The 24,937-nt window shown below is 41.0% G+C and overlaps 1 protein-coding gene across 5 annotated transcripts; it reads right to left on the reverse strand.

Annotated features, from left to right (window-relative positions):
• Nucleotides 1–1,997: 1,997 nt before the first annotated feature.
• Nucleotides 1,998–24,812, reverse strand: ccb (central complex broad). 5 transcript variants are annotated; one of them, XM_017081314.4, is made up of 3 exons: nt 24,698–24,806; nt 2,868–3,379; nt 1,998–2,468 (listed from the first exon to the last, which is right to left on the reverse strand). In XM_017081314.4, the coding sequence occupies exons 1-3, from the start codon at nt 24,721–24,723 to the stop codon at nt 2,176–2,178; spliced, it is 831 nt and encodes a 276-aa protein (XP_016936803.3). In that variant the 5' UTR covers nt 24,724–24,806; the 3' UTR covers nt 1,998–2,175. The 5 variants fall into 5 exon arrangements, 4 of the variants coding, with proteins under 4 accessions (XP_016936803.3, XP_036676725.3, XP_016936804.3 ...); XM_036820830.3 differs by lacking the exon at nt 24,698–24,806 and adding an exon at nt 11,360–11,474; XM_017081315.4 differs by lacking the exon at nt 24,698–24,806 and adding an exon at nt 3,432–3,582.
• Nucleotides 24,813–24,937: the final 125 nt, after the last annotated feature.

A 24,937-nucleotide genomic window follows, 5' to 3' on the forward strand; every position in this document is an offset into this window, starting at 1 on the left:
ATACGTTATTCTTAAGCCGTTTTTAAGTCGTAATTTAGTCAAATCGTGGCGCATAACAAAAAGACCGACTGTTATGAGCAGCTAACAACCAAGGCTATCGATCCTTATCACTTTTCGGAAAATTTATTTTTTGACTAATTTTCGCATTTTTTGTAAGGGGTTGTATCATGTTTTTTTTCGAAAAATTTTGCAAAAAATAAGTTTTTCAGATTTAAGTGCCAATTGATTTGAAATTTAATTACGAACTTAACAAGGTATCACGTTCCTTAATCTGACTTCATTTCGCAATTTGACGACCAAAATACTGATTTTTTTGCTCAAATATAGGGAGTATCATTTTTTGACGAAAAATGCGTTATTTTTAAGCCGTTATTAAGTCGTATTTTGGCCAAATCGAGGCGCACAGCAAAAAGACCGCCTGTTATGAGCAGCTAAAAACCAAGGCTATCGATTCCTATCAGTTTTCCGGAAGTTTATTTTTTGACGAATTTTCGCATTTTTTGTAAGGGGTTACATCATGTTTTTTTTCAAAAAATGTCCAAAAATTAAAAATCCCAGGTTTTAATGCAAATCGCTTGGGAATTTAATTACGAGCTCAACGAGGTATGGCACTTCTTATTCTGACCTTATTTCGCACGGTGACGGCCAAAATACTCTTTTTTTAAGGGAAAAATAGGGAGTAGGATTTTCGACAAAAAATGCCTTTTTATGCCGTCGTTTGAGCAAACTGAGGCGCGCACGTAAAATACCAATAAAAGTCCTAAAAATTAAAAAAAACGAATCCTGTTAAAGTTGTTAAACAAACAAGTTCTACAGTAAAATGCAAATCTAGTTGTAAGAAATTTCAGAAAAATTCTGGAAACCGAAACGAACATGGGATTTCCCAAGTGTATGTCCTGCCCCTCGTCCGCTGTGCTTCCTGAGCTTTGTCGAGCCAAAAGTCCATTCTGTCACGTTTTATATTGATATTTAAAAAAACAACATGGGTGGGTGGGCAGAAGAGGGGAAGGGAAGGAAGGGGAAGGGCGGACCGCCGCAGCAACAACTAACAACTAAACAAAATGGCAAAACAAATTTCTGCGCGTTTTGCGCCGCTCAGCACGTAGGCAGGGGCGTACGAAAGCAAAGGGGAGGGGGGGGTGCTGAAAAATCGGGTGGGCGAGATGGCTTTTCACGTGGCAGCCACGTAGCAAATGGCAGCGGCGAACGGAAATTGCAATTGAGTGCAAATTGCCAGAAGAAAAGCCCTTCCCTCCCGCTCCCTTTGCCCAATTTTCACCCACTTCCTGTCGCTTTCTCCTCCGATTTTCGTGCACTTCCTGCCGAGAGCTCACTAAATTTTTAATGCCCCCACTGGGCCACAGTGATTTCGCAGGCCCCAAACACCCCGCTAATGAATAAATCCGACCATCTTGAGCCCCTGGCCCGAGCAGGCGGCTTTAATGATTAACCACTGACCGGCTGTGCTGCATCCACCACCCACCACCCACTCCCACCCACTTCCGCCCACCGCCACCCACTTTCCATACAGGAACAACACCCACATCATCGGCAAGTCGTATGCTTGTTTGCTCTCGGCGCCTTCAACTTCATCGTCGCTTGTCACGTTCTGGGCGCGATTTTTATCGCCCACAAGTTGCGCGGAAAAACAGGGGGCTTTAATTAATTTCCACGCCAAAAATTACACAGTTACCACCTCTTCACAATATTAGGGTAACATAAATTCAGGAAAAGCGGGTCAAGAGCTAAATTATATCGAATTCATATATTATTATTTCTTATGTTTGTATTTAAAAAAAATATTTAAACATGCATACAACTACCAGTGTTGTACAGTGCTGCTTTTTTTTAAATTCAAAAACCATTTACTTCTAAAGAATTTTCTTCAAATGTATTAACGAACTTTTTTTCTAATTTAAAAATAAATCGCCATTGACTGCAACATTTTTGGATACAGATTTTAGAACACCCTTTAAATAAATTAAAACAACTGGCAATTTAATGTGTAATAAGTGTATATAAGATTATTATTATATTGCCTTGCCTTTTGTCATTAATTATTATTGCGGCTATTAGAAGTTGTCAGTATTTGTAGCTGGTTTGTACGGAAACGGTGAACAAATTTAAACAAAACTACTGAATTAAGGAAAAACAAATACTTTTGAGAGATGATTTTTAACCCCGAACTGGATTATTGCATTGTCCTTCGATCCGCGATTCCCTTTTGATTTCCCCACCTTTTTTCGGCCTCCCATTGTCAGCTTTCTCCATTTCCAGCTCGAAATACTGTGCACTGTACAGGTCCACTTCCATGGCCAACTCCTCGAGGAGCCCGAAGATGAATTCCTTGGTTAAGAGGTACGGCAGAAGCTGGACCAGCAGGCGGTGACGGATCCCACAAGGATGTACGTCCAGATAGAGAAGAAAGGCCTCCCACAGTTTCGGTAGGGCAAATGCCATGATGTAGGCTATGCGGAGAAAAATAAATTATAACTGATACTCCATTTACCAGTTAGAAACTGAGTAGTAGACTTAATCACAATATTTTACACTTCATTTTAATTAATTAATTAAGAGCATTTTCCATAATATTAGTGGTTTTTTGAGTGTATCACTTATACGCAGTGTTGCCCTTAAGCCCAAGTTTATTTTAAACTAAGTGAAGTATATTGAAAACAAAGACTTGTGTTTTCGCTCTATTAATTTAAAAATTACTGGAGAAGTAAGAAGTGGGAGAATAAGTTTTTGGATCAAATTCTAACTGGCATACGTGTCGTATGATTAATTTTTATGAAAACTCTACTAAATCTTAAAGAAATGTAGCTTTTTAGTGCGAAGATTCTATTAATTTTTCTAAGGATACCCACCGATCTTGATCAGCGAGGAGAAGTTTATCCAGCAGAGGATGGAGCGCACTTCCAGCAGGACGAGTCCCAGCAGGAGGCTGGAGAGGATGTCCGGTCCGAAGAGCAGGAACTGGGCGGTGGCCACGCAGCGGTTGATGCAGTGGGCCACGCGGATGCCCAGGTCCCTGGACCAGGACGAGTTGATCCGGCTAACGAGGAGTTCCTCGTACGGCAGAAAGCGGACATACCGCCGCAGGACGCTGTACAGCAATCCATGGAACAGGACCATCGAGCAGACCATGCCCACCAGCTGGGGCAGCGAGTGCCGGGTCAGGAAGTCGAGGACCACGAGTCCCAGAATCAGCGAGAAGGCACAGAGCCTGGGTTCGCGGCAGAGCACCATCTGGCCAAAGAACCGGGTCAGGGCTGCGTCCTTGAACATCCGGTACAGCTCGCCCAAAGTATATCTTCGCGGGCGCGCCCTCTTTGCCACCGCCCCTGGATTCTCGATTATGCTCATGGTGGTCCTAGAACTGATTCAGATATACGTATTATATAATATTACAGCTTCTTTGTTAAGCGTACCAAATATGTCAACTAAAAATTCACTTTAAGAAAATAAATAAATGGTCGATTTCGTTGTTGAGCCGACGGAGTTCTAGTTATAACTGAGTGAAGTTGAAAACTGACCCAGAAACTTTGCTAAAGTTCGTACTGAAATCCATATCAGGGCTTGCTTGTTTTTATATACATAATAAGTACCAAAGTCTCCAACAAAAAAAGTCAGACGAAATATTTTCAAAGACGATGTTTTCTTGCGAGTTCTTCAGGAAATCTTTTTAGTAGCAATAAATAAGTGGGCACAAAACCGTGTAAAATAGTCTTGAAATGGAAGAATTGTAACAGCACTCTTCCTAAACTTTCCTTTTCGGATCTCCAACTTTTGGGAACCGAAAAATGACGATGTTTCCTTGACCAACTGCGAGTTCTGCTGGGGCTGGCCAACTAATTTATTCATGGCCCTGGCGAGACGAGGCTTATCGCTTATCAAGGGAGCCGCGGACCGCTTTTCGTTGGCCAAATATTTGCCCAGTTGGGCCAAACAAAGGGACCGCCGTGGACAAAGGAACGCGCTGCGTTTCGACGTTTTACGTATACGTAATAAATAAATAAAATAAAATCCCATTGGAGGCTGGATTAGAAGGGGAACAAAGGCGGGTGGACAGGGGCGGAGTCGAACAACTAAATGGAAATGGTAAATTGGAAATTGGAAATTGGAATCGCTGTTCGCCGCTAATGAAATGCGATAAAATGAACCGAACCCGAAATCGAAATCGAACCGAAATAATGCCGGCATTCAAAGCCAAAAGGGGCGATGGCGATGGCCAGCGATCTATTTCGAACATTTTGAGCGAATTGTGCGGAAATTAGTAGAACTTTTTGGTGCCCAAATTTCAGGGGTGGGGGGGGGGTGATTTCGGGGCGGGCCTGGCTAATTTCCAGTGGCAGCTCGAAATGTAAATCAAAACTGCAGCTCCAAGTGGCACACTAATTAGATTAACTTGCAGCAGCAACAAAAAACCAGTGCACACGCAGTGACTCACAAAAAGCTGTTGACAATTTCGGAATTTGTTTTTGCAGCCTGATAGGGAAATACCTACACTAAACAAAATAATCATCTACATTTTGCAAATGTTGTGGTACTCAAAATTGTTTTCAAATACAATTAAGTCTTTTACTTGTACAATCAATATTAGGACCAAATTATAATAAATAAATATTTCTTAACAAGAACAGAAAACAATATAATGATAGCAGTGAAGAAAAGTCTGGCTTTGGGAAGAGGGGTTTCTTTATACGAAAATATTATAATATCCTTATTTTTTACACATTTTGAAATGTAAACTCTTTATTTTGTTGCTGTGCAGAAAAGCCCAGATATATCTGGTATATATGTATATTTTTGACTTGGCGCCAGCGAAATGTGCTCGGGTTTCTTGCCCGTGTCTCCGTTGCTGCCATGTCTTGCTTAATTATTTCCTTGGCTAGAGCAAACAATCAACATAATTTCTGACACGCCTCCCCGCCTCCCCGCCTCCCACGCCCCCGTCCACTCGGGGGTTTCCCTTTGCCCATTTTGCAGCTCCTTTTCATTTGCGCCTTGTCTGCGACATAATGAAAAATGTGGAAAGTTGCAAGTCGGCGACACGAAAAGCGGACGCAGGCCCCTCATTAGCTGCATTTGAGGAGCCATCTCTGAGATTCGATGGCCTTTGATCGCCTGGCCATTTTCCATTTTCCGTTCTCCATTTCCCCGTATTTCCCCACATAAGCGAATTTCTGCCAAACACAAAAACACAAGCACAAACAAAACAGGTGGCGACTAAACTGGAATCGAGGCCGGGTTAGCAAAACTGGCTTTCCCAAACACTTTCCCTTGTTTGCGTTTAAATTTCGTTTTCAATATTACCGAAAGCTGCATAAATTATCTTCACAACCTCAGCTGTTTTCCGACTGTTCTCGTGTGTGTGCTTCCCAACTATAACTATCGATCTCACTTAAGCCTCCTGGGTCCTGACTCTCCCTCCGTCCCTCCGTCCGACTGTCGGACTGTCTGGCCCATATGCAAACGGGCAATAAAATTTAAATATTTTGCATATAAATCAAATCGATGGAAATTTTCGGGACAAAGCAAAGGTGCCATATGTGTGTGTGCATGGGCGGGGTAAAGGCATTGGGAGGGGGCGCTGGGATTTGCCAATGCAGCTGGACAAGTGGGCGCCCAGTGCTGCCGACTATAAATTAGGAAAGGTGCTTAAACAAGCCGCTTTTGACTCAAAATATGATATTTATCATCTCAAATATTTAAGCATATTTTTGAATTCTTGCCAGATGTTTTCGAAAGCCCTAAAAACCAACACTTTATTGCCAAATATTTGGGGGAGAGAATCTCAATAAATGGGGTGGGAAATACTAAGATTTCTCTCCACATAATTTTGTTGATTGAAGCACAAAAAAGAATAAAGATTAAAAATAAAATCCTCTTTAATAGGGGGATATAATTCAATGATAATTAACCAAAGTAACAATTGAACTATCAACACATGTCATTTCCCCTTTAACAAGAAATATTTTTTTAATGGTAATTATTTTTGACAAATCGAAAATGATATAATATTCAGCATGGTTACACTGAATGACAACTTGAAAATATCCCTATTTATCTGGAACCCAGCCAATATGTAGTATGACTATACAAAGTGTTATAATAAATTCATCCCCATTTGGCTAGAAGCTAGCCAAGTGGGCAACGGTGGGCGTGGGTGTCCTTTTTGGCCAAGGGTCGACTGCTTTTGCCGAGTGTTTTGTGGTCGTAGGACGTCCCCCTCCCAAAAAAGGGAGATGTGGGTATGTGCAGATGCAAATGCCCGACACAAATTGCGAGGAGTCGCGTCGAGTGCCCCATTATATGTGCCCTCCTAACTGGGCGATCACGTAGCCATAAGCGAGCATATATGCTACATAGCTCCCAATCTGTCGGCCGATCATACGAAATGGTCCCACACACACATCCTCGTATCCTCGTATCCTCGAAATGTCCTGCGACTACGTTCGGTAATCACGCGTGACGTCTCAATTTTGTACTGGATTATTTGCTTACATCAGCACGTATTGATTGATTGATGGGGTAGTATTTTATTTTCAGCGAGTTAAGTGGGGGAAGCCCTGAAATCTACTTCCTTGGAGGCTTAAAGCTCTGCTGACGTGGTGAAGAGGGTTTTAAGGGTTAAATTGCTCTCCGCTGTCCTTAAATTTAACAACTTAAAATAGGAAAAGGTAACAAAAATATAAGCACTGCAATTTACATTCACTATGATTTTTATTGTACTGAAGTCAACTACATTGACTTCCTACGCTTATTATTATTAAACACTTATTTAAATAGTATTACCATGATAGTTTTGCTTTTTTTCAGTGAGAGGATTTCCAAATGCATTCTGGGTTTCAGCCACATGGTAATGGAGACCTCGGGTTAATGAAGATCTCCGACCTCGCAAGATGTCCTGTCATCCCAACCGTTGGACCTATAACGCTGAAAGCCCACATCTGTGCACGTGCAAAAGGATAATGGATAATGGTCATTTGGAAGCGCATATGTCCTGGCTGCCGGTCCACCTTCATTTGCATCATTCGGTGGCTCCTAATGCAGCGGCGAGTCCTGGAAGCCCCAACGAAGGATGTGGCATGCAACATTTCGTTTACGTCGAGTGCACTTTCGGTCACATTTATTACACAATTCCAATAAATAACATTTCGCAGGGCTTCCTGCCGGCTGCCTTCTGCTGTTGCTCCTTTCTGGCCAACTCCTTCCAGACGGCAGGACACCCACACACACATAGACAGACAGGACTCGCAGGACACACGGACACGGACACCGCACGTCGGCAACGATTTTCTTTATGGTATTTACAACGACATCGTCAGCTCGTCATCGTTTTGCCGCTGGCGCAACCAGAGGAAGAAAATTCGGGGGCCGGGAAAATGGGGGCGGAAAAGCAGGGGAGGGGGAGGGGTGGAGACATGGAGAGTATTTTATTTACGAGTATTTCCCAACACTCACACACTGCAGCACAAATAAAAGGAAGTCCTTCTCGAGGAGCGAAGATGGTTGTACCCTAATCAAATTAAGAACCACTCAAGAAACGCTTCATTTAAAAATATTAAAATTGTTAAAAGATAAGTTGAAAAATAATTAATAAAATTGTAGTCCTTGTATTATATTGTTTAAAATAAATCCAAAAAAACATTTAAGCAGTTTGGTATTACCCTTAATATGCAGAGCAATATGAATTAAATACCTGATTCATAATTGTTAAGTCGAATTTTAGAAATAAAATAATAGATTGGTTTTTGGTCATTTTATTTTATTCTTTAAAGTCTAAAACAAATTTACGGAAAATATATAACTGAAGAAAAATTCGAACTGATATGTTCGAAAGTAATAACAAAATACTTTGCCCTGCAAATCCAGAGCGTTATAAATTAAATACATGACGCCCAATTATATCTGACATCTAAACAATTAACTATACTTTTCAAAATAAAGATAGCAAGCAATATTGCAAGGAATCAAAGTAAATAATCACGTAACTTAGATGCGTGTTCAAGGGTATCAAAAATCGAAAGGCAGAGTCTGCAGTCAGGGGCTCCTGCAGGATGCTCAACTGCTCGCTCTTCCCGTGTATGTTTCTGCAATAAATTTGTGTGCTTTATTGATATTTTATATGATTTTATTTCATGCTTATTCCATCGAAGCACCAGTGGCAGCACCACAACCCCCCCTCAACCGCATTTCGGCTGCCACTGCACTTGAAGTGCTGTAAATTTGCCGTTTAATTGACAGCCGAATCATAATTGCATTGTTCTGCCCAGCTCCGGCGGCATTAAATTCGACTTTGTTGCCGCAGCTTGAATTTAAATTCAGCAGCTCGGCTTCGAATGCTGCAGTATGCAGTATGCAGTATGCCGTCTGCATTCTGCACTGCATATTTATGAAGTTATTGCAATGCCAACTGGCATAAACATATTCATCGGGCGATGTGGGGGAACTGTTTGATTTGCCACTCTAACGAACAGCCTGTGTGTAGAGATGGTGTGCGGGGTGTGTGTAGTGTGTAGTGTGTAGTGTGTGCAGGGTGTGCTGGGTGTGCAGGGTGTGTGTTGCCAGAAGTGCACATTGTTTGCTATGCAAACTTTGCAGTCGCTGCTGCTCCGGTGGCTTCTGCGACTCCGGCGGCCGCTCCTGCTCCTCCCACAGAATCCCACACCCGAATCCTCCTCCTGCTTTTGGCCAAATATCAATAGCAAACGACGAGCCGCACTCCACTTGCATATTTATGTTGCACATGATTATGTTTAATTTTCAACCGATTCCCCGCACCCGAGGCCAGCGAATTTCGCCCAAGTCAGGAGCTGAATACCAAGTTTTCCAATCGCCAGCGGAAAAGTGCGCATCTCATTGGTGGTCGGTTCGTAGCCATTTGAAGCCACTCTTTCCCAAAATATACTAAGTATTTCCACACTTATATTTACCAACTCACATTTGGCAAAAATACTTCCTTTTTTGCGCGAAATATAGGAAGTATGATTTACCAAAAAGTCGTTTTATCAGCCGATTTTCAGTCATAATTTGGTCAACCCAAGGCGCACAGCTAAGAGACCAACTGTTTTGAGCAGCTGACAACCTAGGCTAACTAACCCTATCATCTTTTTTTTTTAAAAAATTCTCAAAAATTAAATTTTTCAGATTTAAGTGCCAATTAGTGGGAATTTAATTACGAGCTCAACGAGGTATCACAATCCTTAATCTGACTTCATTTCGCAATTTGTCGACCAAAATTCTGATTTTTTTTGTGCAAAAATAGGGAACCTTATTTTTTGACGAAAAATGCGTTATTTTTAGGCCGTTTTTATGTCGTAATTTAGTCAAATCGGGGCGCACAACAAAAAGACCGACTGTTATGAGCAGCTAACAACCAAGGCTATCGATCCATATCACAAATCGGGAAATTTATTTTTTGACCCATTTTCGCATTTTTTGTAACATCGTTCATTTTTGCGAAAATTGGCCAAAAATTAAAGCTTTCACATTTGAATGCAAATCCATTGGGAATTTAATTACGAGCTCAACGAGGTATGGCATTTCTTTTTCTGACCTTATTTCGCACAGTGACAGCCAAAATACCCCCTTTTTTAAGGCAAAAAATGGGGAGTAGGATTTTTGAGAGAAGTACCTTATTATTTAGCCTTTTTTAATAGAAATTAGGAAAACCGCATAGCTAAAAGACCGACTAGGCTAACGATCCTCATCACATTTCAGGAACTGTATTTTTCGATCAATTTTCCCCTTTTCATGAGGCCTCATATTTTTTGCGAAAAATGGCCATAACTTCAAATTTCCAGGTTTGAATGCCAATCGAGTGTCAAGTTGCTAGATTTCTTATTTCAGACACCAGGCGAACATAAACGTTTAGTAGGTGTAAAACGATCAGCTGATTAGCTTAATCAATGCTTGCTTAGAGATGCTCTAGTGACTTCTTCCTTTTGGCACGGCCTGTTATTTCATGCATATCGTGACAGGTTCGTGCCAAGATCGTGACAAGCTTGTGACCAGCTTGTGACAATCTGGAGACACGGCCATGGTTGCTCATCTCTGGTCTGCGTTTGGCTCACAACTAACGGTCCTTTCCCATGGAGATCAATTCCTATTGGTCAGTGGGGCGAGGGGAAATATGTAAAGGGCCGCCATCTTGAAAATGAACAGCTGTTTAAGTTCACTTTTGACTACCAGCTGCCACTTGCTATGATTTCTGTTTGCCTGGTGTCTGAGGGCCACAAATCCAGCATTTTGAATAAAAAAATGCTACGAAGCTCTTCAATTTGTTGAAGTAAATTTGCGATTTTTCAATTCGAAGCATCAGGCGAACAGGAAAATTCGTAGGTGGCCAACGATTAGTTTTTAAGGCTGAACTAGTGGTGTGCCGCCCCAAAATATGTAGGGCCTTTCTTGGCCGATCAAGCGATTGCCCCACCTCTAGTCTCTTGTACTAAACTAACGGTTTTCTTCCAGTAAGAAAATGATAGCGCCCAGCAGCCACCTGCTACGGATTATGTTGGCCTGGTGTCAAAGATCAAGAAATTAAATTTCAGACCTCATTGAAATGACAATTCATAGAAATCTTAAGTACAAAATGCCTTATTTTCTCATCGAGAAAATGGTAAAATTGCTAGATTTTTTATTTCAAACACCAGGCGAACATAAACGTTTAGTAGGTGTAAAACGATCAGCTGATTAGCTTATTCCAAGCTTACTTAGAGATGCTCTGGTGATTTCTTCCTTTTGCCACGGTGACAAGATCGTGACAAGCTCGTGACATGATCGTGAGAATATCGTGACAAGCTCGTGAAACAGCCATAGTTGCTCATCTCTAGTCTGCGTTTGGCTCACAACTAACGGTTCTTTCCCATGGCGATCAGATCATATTGGTCAGTGGGAGGAGGGGAAATATGCAAAGGGCCGCCATCTTGAAAATTAACAGCTGTTTAAGTTCACTTTTGGCTACCAGCTGTCACTTGCTAAGTTTTCTGTTTGCCTGGTGTCTGAGACTAATAAATTCAGCACTTCGGCAGAAAATATGTCTCGAATCTGATCAATTTTGTCACGAAAATTCTTCCATTTCGAATTTCTTAAGCGCATAGATGTATGCATAAAATACAAATAATACAATTTTCGCATTTTAATGTTCATCTTTTTTTGCGGAAAACGGTAAAAAAAAATGAATACCTGTTGGTTCTATCGCCAATCCTTATTCTGACCTTATTCTTTGGCCGGAAAATAAGGTTTCGGAACTTTTTTCTTGCCTATAAGGAATTTCCCTAGTTCAATGTACCACTAAACACTTTCACTCTTGAGTAGTTAACATTTTTAAGCTTAAAATGAATGTTTAACGTACTTTCACAGTGCTTCAAAACTGCATTTAAATTTTCCATCATAGAAGCCGGAAACACCTTTATTTAAAATCCGCACAATTGACAAAAAACGTGTATTTCAACGAGCGACAACTACACAACAAGCGAGCCCGAGAACGAGCACACTTCAGAATTGCAATCAAGAACCAAACCGATTTCCCTGGCAGTTAAGTAATTGACCAATTCCAGAGCACCACTCGATTGTCAGCCATTCGAGTTTGCGACAATATCGATAACCTGTCACAATATCGTTAGCCTTGATGGCCGTTGCAGTGCTTCCTCGTTTTTACGTCCTTTTGTTAACTGCCCGGCGCAGCACCTCCGCACCACCGCTCCTCCCACCCATCCTGCTGGCCCTCGAATCGTTCAATCCATTTTCGCCTGCCCCATGGCCAATGTCACAAATTAAAATTTATTTTCTGACAGTTTTTATTTAAAGGTTTCGGGCTGGCAGGGCATCTCCATCCACATCCCGATCCGCTCCTGAATATTTGAAACTGTGTCTGGGCAGCAGCTGGCATCCTGCAGCAGCGGCAAATAAACAAATGCAAACACTCCACCAGCGCGCTGCAGTTCGAGCTTATTTCCAATCCGTGAAAGCAGATTTAAGCCTTTTTTATTTTCGTATCTATTACATTTTTTGATAACAATGTTCAGCTGGGAAATATTACCCCTTTACCATGCAACAAATTTGCAAAATTGTAGAAGATTTCTAGTAGGTGACTACATTGTATTGGCTTACATTTACATAGGGGTAGTTTCAAACTTAAAATGGCACAAGTTATTACATTACAAAACCAAATAGATACTCTTTCAATATTATACAAAATACCTAACAAATAATTCCATTTTTATTTGCTTAAATTACTTAACCAGATTTTTTATAATTCATTTTTTGTTAAAGAAATACACTTTAAAAATAAGTAAAACATAGGATTTTAGGTAGTGGTTTTAAATCATTTCACAGGCCATGAGTGTTATTTTATAACCGATCCTTATTGTTACATTCATATTTTAATGATCTATTTTACAAAACCTTACTATCTTGCTATATCTTTCTGTTGTACACCTTGGTTACACAATTACCAAACCCTTTTCCGAGCGTAAGGGCATGTCACACTCGACCTGAACACGACTCGAATTCCGTAACCGTCGTTATCCTTTTTATTGTTGTTCTTGTCACATTTATGCACACTTAATGGCAGCGACAATCGACCTATGAATGTTCTTTGCCTTGGCCATCCTGTGAGTGGGCGTGTGGGGGTGGGAAAATGTGGTCGTGGGTGGGAAAATGAGGGGGAAAAGCAGTGGGAGGGAGGAGCGGAAAACAGGATCGGGCAGAAAAAGCTGAAGCTGCAGCAGCCTCACAATGCGCAATAATGGCAAGTAGGATAAAATAATGGGGCAGCAAGTCGAGCCATAAGTACCCTACAAATATAGGAGGAATAATAAGTTAGATACATTTTTGAATAGGTTATAGAGTTTTAGAAATGATTGCTTTCCAACAGTAATGACAGCATATTGGCAATGAGTTTAATTTTTCTTTCAAAAAGTCGACCATTAATATAATAATCCTTCATTGTACCGTATTAAAGATGGTATTTTAAAATAGTTCCCAAGTTGGACGGGATCTTCCCAATATCTTATGATAAAATGGGTATACCCCGGCTTTTCCCCAACCCCTGGTTACGCAAACAATAACGGCAAATGGTGCCCACACCCCCAAAAAAACCCGTTGTGCTACCCTTTTCCGGGTATTTTTTGGGCTCGGTTTTCAGTTTGGGGAGCCGGCTCTTTGGTCATTTTGGTTGGAGCATATTGAAAAATTGTTGTTGTAGGAAAAACCCATTTGGCTATTGTTTGTCATACTTTGGACGGCAGCCGTTGCCGTCGCTTTTCCTGCTTTTCCTGCCGTTCCTGTTTTTCCAGCTTTTCCTGCTGCAGTGGATTTTCAATAAATGACTTATGTGTATACACCGCGGGGCTAACTGCTTTCCATGTCCGTATGTGTGTGTGGGATGTACCTACCTACCAAAAATCCAAGCCCCCCTTATCCCCACCCATGTTTGCCTCCTCTGCCGCCCCTTCATCTTTTCGTTGTTTGTGCTTTTAACGAGCCCAGCTGCGTGCCGGTTGCGAAAATCGCTTTTAAAAATAATAACAATGTTGTTCGCCACCACCACAAGCACCAGTTAACCCCTGGTTGGCCACACCACGCGATTTTAGAGAAAATTCAGCTGAGAGGGGTTAATAAAATTGGTCAAGCCATTTAGCGGGCCTAATGGAGGGCCTTAGACGGAATCAGCGCCTCTTCAGATGTGTGTCAGGGCTAAAAACGCCACTGGAGAGAATATGTTTTTAAACTATCAAAATAGTTACATAAAAGGTGTCTAAAAGTAGGCAACAATATATGCATTTTTATTGCAGCATACCTTAAAACAACTTAGAAACCATGTGAAAGAAACCATTATAAAGACGACGTAAGTTTTTCACAGCATACTTTTGTACGCCTTTAAAAGCCATTTCAAATCTAGTGAATTTAGCATTAACAATACATTTATAATCTTATAGTATTAAGTAAGTATTTTTTCATTTTTGTTGTAGATCTTTTCTTTTGGGACCTAATGGCTTACAGTTGGGTCATACATATATGATATGCAGAACTGAAAGTCATTTAAAGCAAGTGCCAAAAGTACACTTACACATAATTAAGAAAAAGAAATGTTCCTTCAAGGCTTCTTCCGAATGCAAATTCCCTTCGAGTTTCCCAGCTAAGCATTTCCAATTGCAGAAATGTTCGCCCTGCTTTACGACTCCCCGGAGATCAATAGGAAAGGAAAGGCCTTATGACAAGGGCTGTAAAAGTGCAGGAGTGCGCTTCACTTGGCCTTAAAGTCGTGCAATTATTTGCGGAATTACTCGAGGACCTCTCCGCTCTCTTCGGCTTAATTGACTGGCTTTCCCAGGACTTTCCATTCATTTGGCTTTTGTTTTCCTCTGCGCCGTCTAGTTCTCTTCGCTGCTCCCCTACACACACACACAAACGTGTATATTTCCCCGATTCTATTTTGTTCTCTGTTTTTCCAGCTAATGAAAACATTTGCCGGAGCAGAACGAATACGAGTAGTTATTAAAATATTTTCGTCTGTGTCTGCCAATGACATTTACAGGCTCTGTAACTAGCAGTCCGTGCAGGACACTCGAGCCCAAACACACACACACACACACACGGGGACAGAAGCCATTTTGTTTGGCTGATGTTGATGTCGGCGAGCCAGGGGCGTGGGCTGAAAGTGGCAGAGGGGTGAGAGAGGGGCCACTGCTTTTGGGCCGTGTTTGCTTTAAAGTGCAACTTATTTACCTGAGCAGGACGAAACCGAAATCCCGCCCTTCTGAAAACCCTGCTCATAGGCCCGCATAAATGACGCACTGCATGGATCCCTTTTGGCAGAATGTCCCCTGCCCCCTGCCCCTGCCCCTGCCCCTGCCCCTGTCCCTGCCCCTGCCCCTGCCCCTGCCCCTGCCCCTCCCACTTGCCACGCCCTCTCCTCCGCCTTTGCTGGCTTGTTTGGCATACCCATTGATCCGAACAGCATATGGTGGTAAACAAAATTAGAACTACAACAAACTTCATAAATACAAAATTATAAGCCACTAACTTATTTTTAAAAAAAGGTTATAAACTAAAAACATCTTTATCAAATTTTATAAATTTAAAGCTTTTAAAAAAATTAAGCACAAACATTTTGTTCATGATCAATAACTATTAATTGGTATACAACATTATTTTTTCACACTTTCACCTTAACATTTTCTGTACGTCAGCATTTTCTAATAAATATTGTTCTTACAATATATTCTGAGTTGTTTCTTCTTCTATGAAATTGAACGAGCTTATATTTTATGCACTATTGTAATAATACTTTAATGAAGGAATATTTTTCCAGATATGTACAATGCACATTCTACAAACACATTTAATAAATATATCGAGTAAGCTTAAAGTAAAATGCTTATACTAATAATACATTTTTGAATAACTCCCATGTTAAGCCCCAACAATTTTTCCAGGGTATTTATCAGTCGAATGTTTACACTTTGTGGGTAATCATTTTTGCAGCTTTCCCCACTTTCACCCCCCTTCGCCGCCGCCTGTTGCCATTTTAGCCTTTGTCCTGTGTGTGTTTATGCTGATTTTAATCAACGATTTTAACGTGCGCATTTGTTTGTCATTTACAGTTATTGCTGCATAACACACAAACACACTCACACACTCACACACGTCGGCATACAGGTAGACCTTTATTGGCTTGCATAAACAGGTGAGAAGAGAGCGAGAGACTTTCGTTTGCATATTGCATATTTTCACACAGCCATTTTTTCAATGGACACTTTTCATTGCTCAATGTGAAACGGAAAAACGGAAAAAAACGGGGAAAGGCGGAAATGTTCGACTCTTTTTTTCACCCCGAAATTAAATAGAGTTATTAAGCAAATAAAGGGAAAACAAATTAAAACGAATTCAAAATGGGTTTTCGCCAAATGAAATTAAGTACAAATTTAATAATAACTGGATGCTTAATTGAAACGAAATCGGTGCGAGTAGATGTTGTTTTTCCCAACCGATTCGCTCGATTCTCGATTCCGGCCATCATAAACATAATTTACATGGACTGCCATAAAACACAGACCCTGTTTTTCACGACGATTTCCATTTCCCATTTTCCAATAGGAAAATTTAAGCTGCTTCCTTTGGCGGGTGTGGGCAGGGGAGGGGGTTGCAGAACAAATGACTGCCAGCACAAGTAAATCAATTGGCTGCCATTTGTATGCGTAACATGGGCGGAGGGCCGCCCCCTCTCATTTTTGCCTTCTGTACGTTTTTTTTCAACATTTTCCCGAACAGCTGCTGCCATAAATATGGTTGGTGGGAAAAGCGTTGGAAAAACGGAAGCCGGAACGAAAAAGGAGACCCGCACATGAGGGGGTCTTTAAGGTGTAAGTCAAACTAGCAGGCGTGGCGGTCCGCCCCCTCCTGCCACACGCCCATGGCCACTAGTGATGTAGCAGCATTTTATGCGCAAATGCAAATTAAATTTTCACCGAATCGCAAAAGGGAAAATCGCTGGAAAAACGCCTTACCACGCGGACAGTCGCAAGAATGTGGGCGTTTCTAAAAAGTCAGGGGAGCCACGAAATTTTGGCAGGAAAGGGATGTACAGCTTGGATTTACTAAACAAATATTCAAAGGTCTCCCAAAATAAGTATCAAAATAATAAACATTTTGAAACCACTTATAAATATGTCTAATAGTATTCAATACAACCTTTGCACATTCGAGTATAAAATATGTTGTAGCATACTTCTAGGCACCTTCATAGGTGACTTTAAGACCTTACTGATTTTATTCGGTTATTTCCGGTTAAGTACATAGGGTACTCCGTAGTCCTCATATTTAACCCTCTTCTGAACGCCTTTATTTTTCTTGCCGGATTTGTAAGGCTTGTTTTTTTTCTGAGCCTGGCTATTTTTGAGGCTGGCTCACGTTTTTGTGGCTGAGTTTCTGGGTTCTTGTCGGCCGCTTCCTTTACGTTTTATTGTTGCTTTAAATTTACGCCAAGAGCAATAAAATATTTTAATGGCCACATAAAATGCTGCAGCATTTGTAAATAAATCGGGGATTGCCCAAAAACAAAAAACACGAAAAGAACCCAGTCTTGTCTTTGTAGCAGATTTTACATTCCCTTCTACATTTTTTATAGCCGCCCGAGCAATTTGCCAAATGAAAATCGCACACGCGTTTATAAACGCACTGAGCGGTGAATTTCCCCCAAACACTTTCCATCATTTGTTGCCGTTGTTGTTGTTTGCTTAACTGTTTGCTTTGTTGCAGCAACAATGGGATGTAATTAAAAAGTTTCCTCAAGAAATTCAATCAGCCAAACTCGAGCCGCCCCCGAAGGACACGCCCACAATGTAAACAATGAAGCCAATTAAACGCTCATTAAGTGCGCAGTCCCAAGGATAAAAAGTCCTGGGAGGAGCCACATCCGCATCCGGATCCGCATCCACAGCGCCATCATCATCAGCGTCTCAAGTTAATTTTTTAAAGCACAGCTTTGGGCGCTCAGGTGGATAAAACACAAAAACAACAGGTGAGCTACGGCCGGAAAATGGGTGATAAAAGCAGCAGCAGCAGCAGCAGCAGCTAAAGTGCAGTGAAAGGTAAAAGTTTCGCCCAAAACTTGCTCGTATTCCCGCTTTCTTTTCAGCCCCGCAAAGTCGCCCCTCACACACACCGAGTTTTCCTTCATTTTCCACTAGAACTCCCGGGCGAAATGCAAACCGTTTTTGCTGCTTAAACCCAAATGAAGTTAATAAACACACACTCGCAGGCCAAACAACAACGGCAACAACAACAACAACAACAACGGCGACCTGAAACGGATATCGCAACCCCTAAATTCGGCGCCTCGAGCCCTTTGATTTGGATTGAATTTCAATGTTGGCAACGGTTTAATTTTGGGTGTGATTCGTTCATTTAATTGGGGTGTAATGTTAAGAAGGTCAAAAGGTGTTTAACCACAATCATACCCAACTTGATGTTACCAAAAATGTGTATACATTTGGAAGATTGGTTCATTTAAATTGAAGGTCTTGATTGGTTGCATCATTATTTTAAAACTGCATCCTTACAATACAGCCAATATGTTTATGATGAGTTCTTTGTTTACAATTTTTATTATTGAAAGTGAATGAAATGATTTATAGTTCCCTAAATAATGAAAAACTTTTTATATAAAATTATTATTGCTACCGACTTGAACGTATTTTCCTACACATTTATTTTGCTATAACTTTAAGTGCTCTTACATATTTTAAAATGTCACCTTTCCTATCACATTAGTTGATGGAAAATGCTCATGCATTGAAGACAAAGGAATTTTCCACCCATTTGGATCCTGCCTTTGCCATCCATTGTCGATGCTTACCATCGATGTAGATTAGCATATGTCTTCATCGCTATCCCCATCCACATCCATATCTACATCTCCATCTGAATCCGCCAGCGGATTCTCCTATCAGCCATCCATTTGCACCCTGTCCCAAGTGCCACGCCCCCTCCGTGTCGCCTTGTTTGGCATTTAAAGGTAAGCAGCTAAGTGGCAAGTCACCTGCTCTAACTTTCCTTATGGCTTTTTACACACTAAAAACCATATTTACTACATTTCGCTCATCTTAAAGGAAGGATTGTTTTGTTAAATGCTAAGAATCCTTTTTATGGCTAAGATTGCACACCTTTTTAGTTAGAACTGAATTATTACATTTTTTAAAAACATTTTGTTGACATTTTTTTAATTTTATAACTTTTCATTTCTCTAAGTGCACTTCCCGAAGCGACTTGTCGATGACTTTGATGTACACACTGTGAGTGAAGAAGCTGGCTTAGGGGGGGCGGGAAAACAGGGAGGGGGCTGCAGGGGTTAAGGTTCTGGGTGGGGGAGGGAAAAGGGAAAGGGAAAGGGGGTCGGTTATAAGAGGGTAGCAACTTACAAAGCGACGTCGTCAGCGTTGTCAAGTTGCATTTGGCTCAATTGAAATCGAAGTTGCATCTTCTAGCATTTCTTTTGTCTACGCGAGCATTCTATGACAAGAACCCCCCTCAAAAAAGATGGGGGTGCTTATAACCCAGGCCACCCATTACAACTTTGGAAAAGGGCGGTAAAAGGTGGAAAAGGAGGCGTGGCAGCGTGTGTGCACACATTTTGACGGCAACATCGCACGGATTTCTGCTGGCATCAATGCGCATATGGCGGGCGGAAAATGTGGAAAATTCTGGGGGGGGGGGGGTGGTAGCACGGAAAAACCGGAAGTGGGAGGAGCCGAAGGAAGCATCCTTTTTATTTAAAAGTCGCAGCGCGTAAAACGAAATTGACAAAATCGCATGGAAGTGGCTAAGACGCGAAGGGGGTTTCAGGGGGATTTGATGGGGTTTCAGGGGTGTTTCAGAGGCTTGTACAATGGCAGTCACTTAAATTTAACTGTAACTGTTCCTTATGATAAGTAAGCAAGCTTATGGCACGCCAACACACTGCAGCTACAAAGAATATACGTATATGTCAAATATTCCCGGGAAGTCCTTAGGCCCGCCAAAGGAGGGGATTTGACAGGAGGCGTGGCCGAGGCTAAGGAGATTTGAAAGTCCCCCGAGTTGACATATTGATTGCAAGCTATCCAGGAAAGTGGAACAGCAGCAGGAGGAGTCTGCTAAATCGAGCTCAAATGGGGAGCACAGTAAATCGATAGGAATGACAGGACCAACATCGGCATTATTTTAGCAGCATATGAGTTCTAGCTCAGAGATTCTTATTTTAACATAAAGTGGTTAACATAGTATTTACACAATCAATCAACCTACAATTAATGAGATATATAATCGAACTTGAATCTAAAATTATTTTAAATGTATCCACATTATCTTTATATATATATAGCTATCCATTCAAAACTAAAAATCAAAGTATACCAAAAACAACTTAAATTAGACTAGTATTCAAAAAATTTCATAACATGATACTGAAACTTAAATATTACAAAATACTTTTCGGAACGGTTAATACTTTCAGGATACTTCAAGAACCCCACCCAAAATACCCAATAACTTTGAGAAATACGAGAATTTTTCGTAGCTTTACAAATAGAACCCAAAATATATTTAATAGGAACATTACCCTGTGTATAAGGACGGAAAATCGTATAATGACTACCTCTCCTGAAGATTTGTATATAACTTAACACCCAACGCGTACTGAGATTTTCGTGAGGAAACTTTGCCAGACTTTCGAAGGATGCCTATTTGGGGAAAAGGGGTCCTGAGAACCCAACTTCCACCCCCCCTCCCACTCTCCACTCTCCACTCTCCACTTTCCACTTTCCAGTTTGTTTGCCAGTTGAAAGTCGCCCGCTGAATGATTGCCATTTAGTCTGCCACTTGCGACTAATTCGAGATCGCTGAGAGCTGCAGACAGATTTCATTATTTATGCACTTGTGTCTGTGCGCTGGAAAATGGGGAAAGTCAGCGAGGGGAAAAACGGGGGTGGGGCTGCCGACAATTAACTTTGTTTTTCGCTTACATTTTCACGCTGTTTTTTGGGCCAAGTTCCGGCGCGCACTTTTGCGCTTTTATGCTTTTATTTATTTGCAAAACTGCAGTTGAAGTGAAAATCAGGAGGGCTGGCAGGTGGGGAAGGTATTCTCCTGGGTTTTTCCCCGCGTTGAGTTTGTTAGAGTTTTTGTTAGTTGTTTCACCGGCTCCTTTTCATGTCCTTGCCGCACTTCTTCATCAACGCGCCCTCTGTCGGGCAAAAGTTTGGGATCGAAGAAACGAAGTTAGCGCCAGGTGAAAATGCCCCATTGGTCAGTTGGGGGGGAAAATTCTGGCAGCTCTAATTGAGTTATTTGTGCAGCTTGGCCTGCAGCAAGTAAGCAGCAATTAACCCACCCACTCGAAATGGTTATTAAACGTGCAGAGAATAGTACTGAAGAAGCTAAATCAAAACTGATCATAATAATTGTTTTTTTGGCCTGTAAATCTGGAGCATCACATCAAAGGATATAAATAAATTGGGCTAATTTAAAATGACACATTAGTCACTTTGTTTGCGTGACTGTAAATTGGTTTTAGCTGATAAGGACACTAAAAGCCCACAAACTAATTGATTGTGCGTAAATAATTTTTGGCTGATTAAGGCACTAAAAGCAAATGTAATTTATAACTTTAATATAAAAAGCTAATGGATTTTTTTACGGGTTGCTATTTTTAAATGGCACGCGAGCTGAAAAGATTATACGGGTATAAGCTGTTGCACTAAATTACTTTTTTACATTTTGGTTGATGATAATCAGCTACGTTTTCCAAAAATATTCCCTTTTAGTCTAAAGTTTTATAAGAGCGGATCGATTGTTTTTTAACAAAAAGATTGGGGTCACCAAATCTGCCTATATTTGTGAAATATGATTACAAAATCAAAAACGGTCATAATTATCAGGGGGAAATCAATTTGAATTAAATCAAGAGACCCCATTTGATTTTGCAATGAATGCTGAAAAATGTGCAATCATCTTTGACCCCATTCGAGCCTCCCCGGACTCATTAACCCTTGTCAGCCGACCGCCGCGCTCGACCTTGACCCGGCCGCTCCTCCTACTCACCACCCCCAACCCACCCATTCCCCAGGCCAGCATTTTAATTTTCCGTTTTCCATTTTGCATTTTCCGTTTCCATAAATCCAGAAATCCAGTGCCATCGCTCCTTAGCCCCATTACCAATTAGTCCGAATAGCATGGCTGCCAAGGTCAATGGCCCGTACTGGCTGGTCAGGGAAAAATAAATGGAAACGGGATAAGGATAAGGAGTGCTGCTCCTGCTCCTGCTCCTGGTAATGCTCCTGCTCCACGGCCATTAGGCGTGCGCTGCAGGCTTAATTAATCATGGCTAAGTGAGTCCGGGACGCACAAAAAAACTATTAGACATAAATGTGATTTTTCCGTTGCTTTTTCGTTTATCGCTTTCTTTGCGTTTTCCCATCCAGTCTGTCTTTGTCTGCGTTTCCGGCTAGCTGGCCTGCACTGGGAAAAAATCCCCCTAATGGGTATGATAAAAATAAAAACCTTTTCTCCTACATATTGTCATAAATGTTTTGTGATTTAAAATCTTCCCTCTTTCTTACAATCTAAAAGAAGTCATGTCACAACAAATGTTAAAATATTTAGGTGACCCCTTTCAGCTTATAAAAATATTTGAAATTTAAAGAAATACGAATAAGTTGAGAAATTAGTATCACTAAACTTAGATATTAAGTTTTAAATCCATTATTTATTGCCTTATGTTAAGACCACAGTCTTTAAATTATTTAATTGCCACTTATTAATTTAAATAGATATGAACCAAGCAAAATAAAATGCAAATGAGTTGAAATACTCAAAATATCCTTATATAGTTTGTAAAATTATAAATATATTGAGTGTCCTCCCAAGACTGTTTAATATTTTTTAGCGTGTAGCAAGCAGTGGTGGACAGCGCACAAATTACTTAAAGATAGATAGAGCGACCGGATGAGGTGAAGGATGTGGCTGGAGTCAAGGGGCGGGGTCGGTGGGCGATGGTCGGAGGTCGGGCAACGACGCGTTATTTCCGTTTCCGGTCCAGCATTCAACACTCTCATCGAGGCGCATTGAGTGATGAAGTTTCGGAGGCTCCGGGGTCTGCCCCCCGCCCCATGCCACGCCCCCTGTGCCCCCGATCCCGCCCCTTTTGGCCTGGCCTATTCCCCGGCATAATCATTTTCTCCCTTTTTTGTTATCCTCTTTGGCTCTCGCCACCTTTTCCCCTTTTTTTGCACCCTGTTTTGTTGGGCCAAGTGATAAAATGTTTTATGTGCTCGAGTGTCTGATAACAATAAATAACGCCATCAGGACGAAAAGGACCCCAACGAGGGGGCGTTCGGCTGGCGTGTAAACAAATTGGTGTTGAAGGCATTTAGCCCTTTGTGGGACAAAGTTCTGTGGCCGGTCCGTTTGTTTAGGCCTCGCATTGCGACCCCATCGCTTGATGAATTGTAATCAGCCTCAAATTGGCAACAAGGCCAAGGACAGAGGGCCGAAAAAGGGGCCGTGGTATTAATCATCGAACTTTGAATGGCCCGAATCTGATTTGATTAGTTGCCAAAATATGTTTGAACAGCCAGCGCAACAGTTTTGGGCCCTAAATCGATTTTCTAGTGATTAAAACTGGGAGGGGGAAAATAGGGATGTTAAAAATGTATTATACCAGGCTGAAATAATGTCTGAAAGAGTCTTTATTCTCAGAGGACATTCGAAAATATTTCTTTGAGAGATGAAAAATAAAATAAAATACTTTCCAGATTTACTGGGATAGTAATGAAATTAAAGAATTAAACCGATTAAATTGGTTTTAAATAAAAACTTTTTATATCGTCTCCGGCTTGCTGTTTTAATTTCTGCAAAAAAAACGTTGGCACATCCGATGTCTGTGCATAATTAAAGCGGAAGGACAAACAAATAATTTCATATTAATTTATTAGCATTTTCATTAGGGCCGCAATTAAATTGGTTTGATTTTTTTGCATTTATTTTTTACGCCACTCCAAACTCAATAAACGCATAATTGAATAATTATAAACAGGGAAAAAAGATTTAATGAGAGGGCATGAATTATTCAGGAGGCTTTCATTTTTTATACCCATTTATACTATATTAATTTTATAGGGTCCCATAATATCTGGCTAGATCTGTAAATGTATTCATTTCGTTGTCTTTGCCTGCTTGCCGCTTTGTTTATCCAAGGCGAAAATCCGAAAAAACAATAAAAGCTCACACACGTGCATTTTTAATTTGGTTATGCATCGCTTCGTTTCTGCCTTTCTGAAACGTGAAAATGGGAAAATGGGAAAACGAGAAAATGTGTGTGAAATGGACAAATGAAAATGCGGGGAGGGGCAACGCACACCGAACGCTTTTAATTATGTTGATTTTTCGCTGATTTAATTTTTACCTGTGTTCGTTAAGTTTGCAGCACAAACCAAATGGAATTTAATTTAATCCTTTAGACCAAAAAAAACATCTCCTTTTTTTGTTTAAACTGACCAGCAAAGGCAACCGAAAGGCAAACGAGGGGAAAAAGGAAAGCCAAATTATAAAAGCGCTTTGGCCAACGAATTTTTCCAGCTCTGGCGGAAAAAATACTTCAAAAAGCGTCTATTCAAATGCCAAACGCCGATAACGGGAATGTCGAGGGGTTTTTTTGGGGAGTTTCGGTTAATGTTACACCATTTTGGTTTAATTACTTTTTGGCTTTTGAACCAAGAACTGCTGCACTCGCTTTTTTGCTCACTTCCGCGGCCATTTTCAAACAGCTTAATTAAATAAGGGGAACAAGTTTGGCTCTCTACTTTCCCCGATTCGCGATATCAGGCGAGATTGGCGCATTCGCCGATAATTTAATAATTGCATCGGGCTGATAAGCCGATTCATTTGCATTATGCAGCTTTAACCGCATTTGAGCACATTATTTACCCGGCGAATTTGGCTTTTGATTTCATTTGGGTCGCCTGCATAATCCGCATTATAACGTAAACTCTTAAATTTTAACTTTTGCTATCAACGCGATATAAAGCGAGGTATTGCTTATTTTTCATTTTTTTTTTTAGCAATGGCTTACTAACATAAAACAAGGTGAAAACGTTTGAAACAAGAGTATAACCGAATTAGAAATAAATTAATAAGTTAGGCACACACATACCCGGGGTGGTCCTCGATGCACTGCATCCTGGAGTCCAGTTCCTCTATGATGACATCTTGATATATCTCCTCTCATCACTAAACAAACACCAACACACCGTCCCGGGAACTTCCGATCAACTGAGTGATCGGCTACCATAGCACTCACGTCTTGACATTTTAGCTAGAACTAGTTGGGAATTATAAGTACCCACTGAGATCATGTTGTAGTGATCATTATCGATGACGTGGCCCATTGTAA

This window comes from Drosophila suzukii, chromosome X, assembly GCF_043229965.1.
Source record: "Drosophila suzukii chromosome X, CBGP_Dsuzu_IsoJpt1.0, whole genome shotgun sequence".
Lineage (NCBI taxonomy): Eukaryota > Metazoa > Arthropoda > Insecta > Diptera > Drosophilidae > Drosophila > Drosophila suzukii.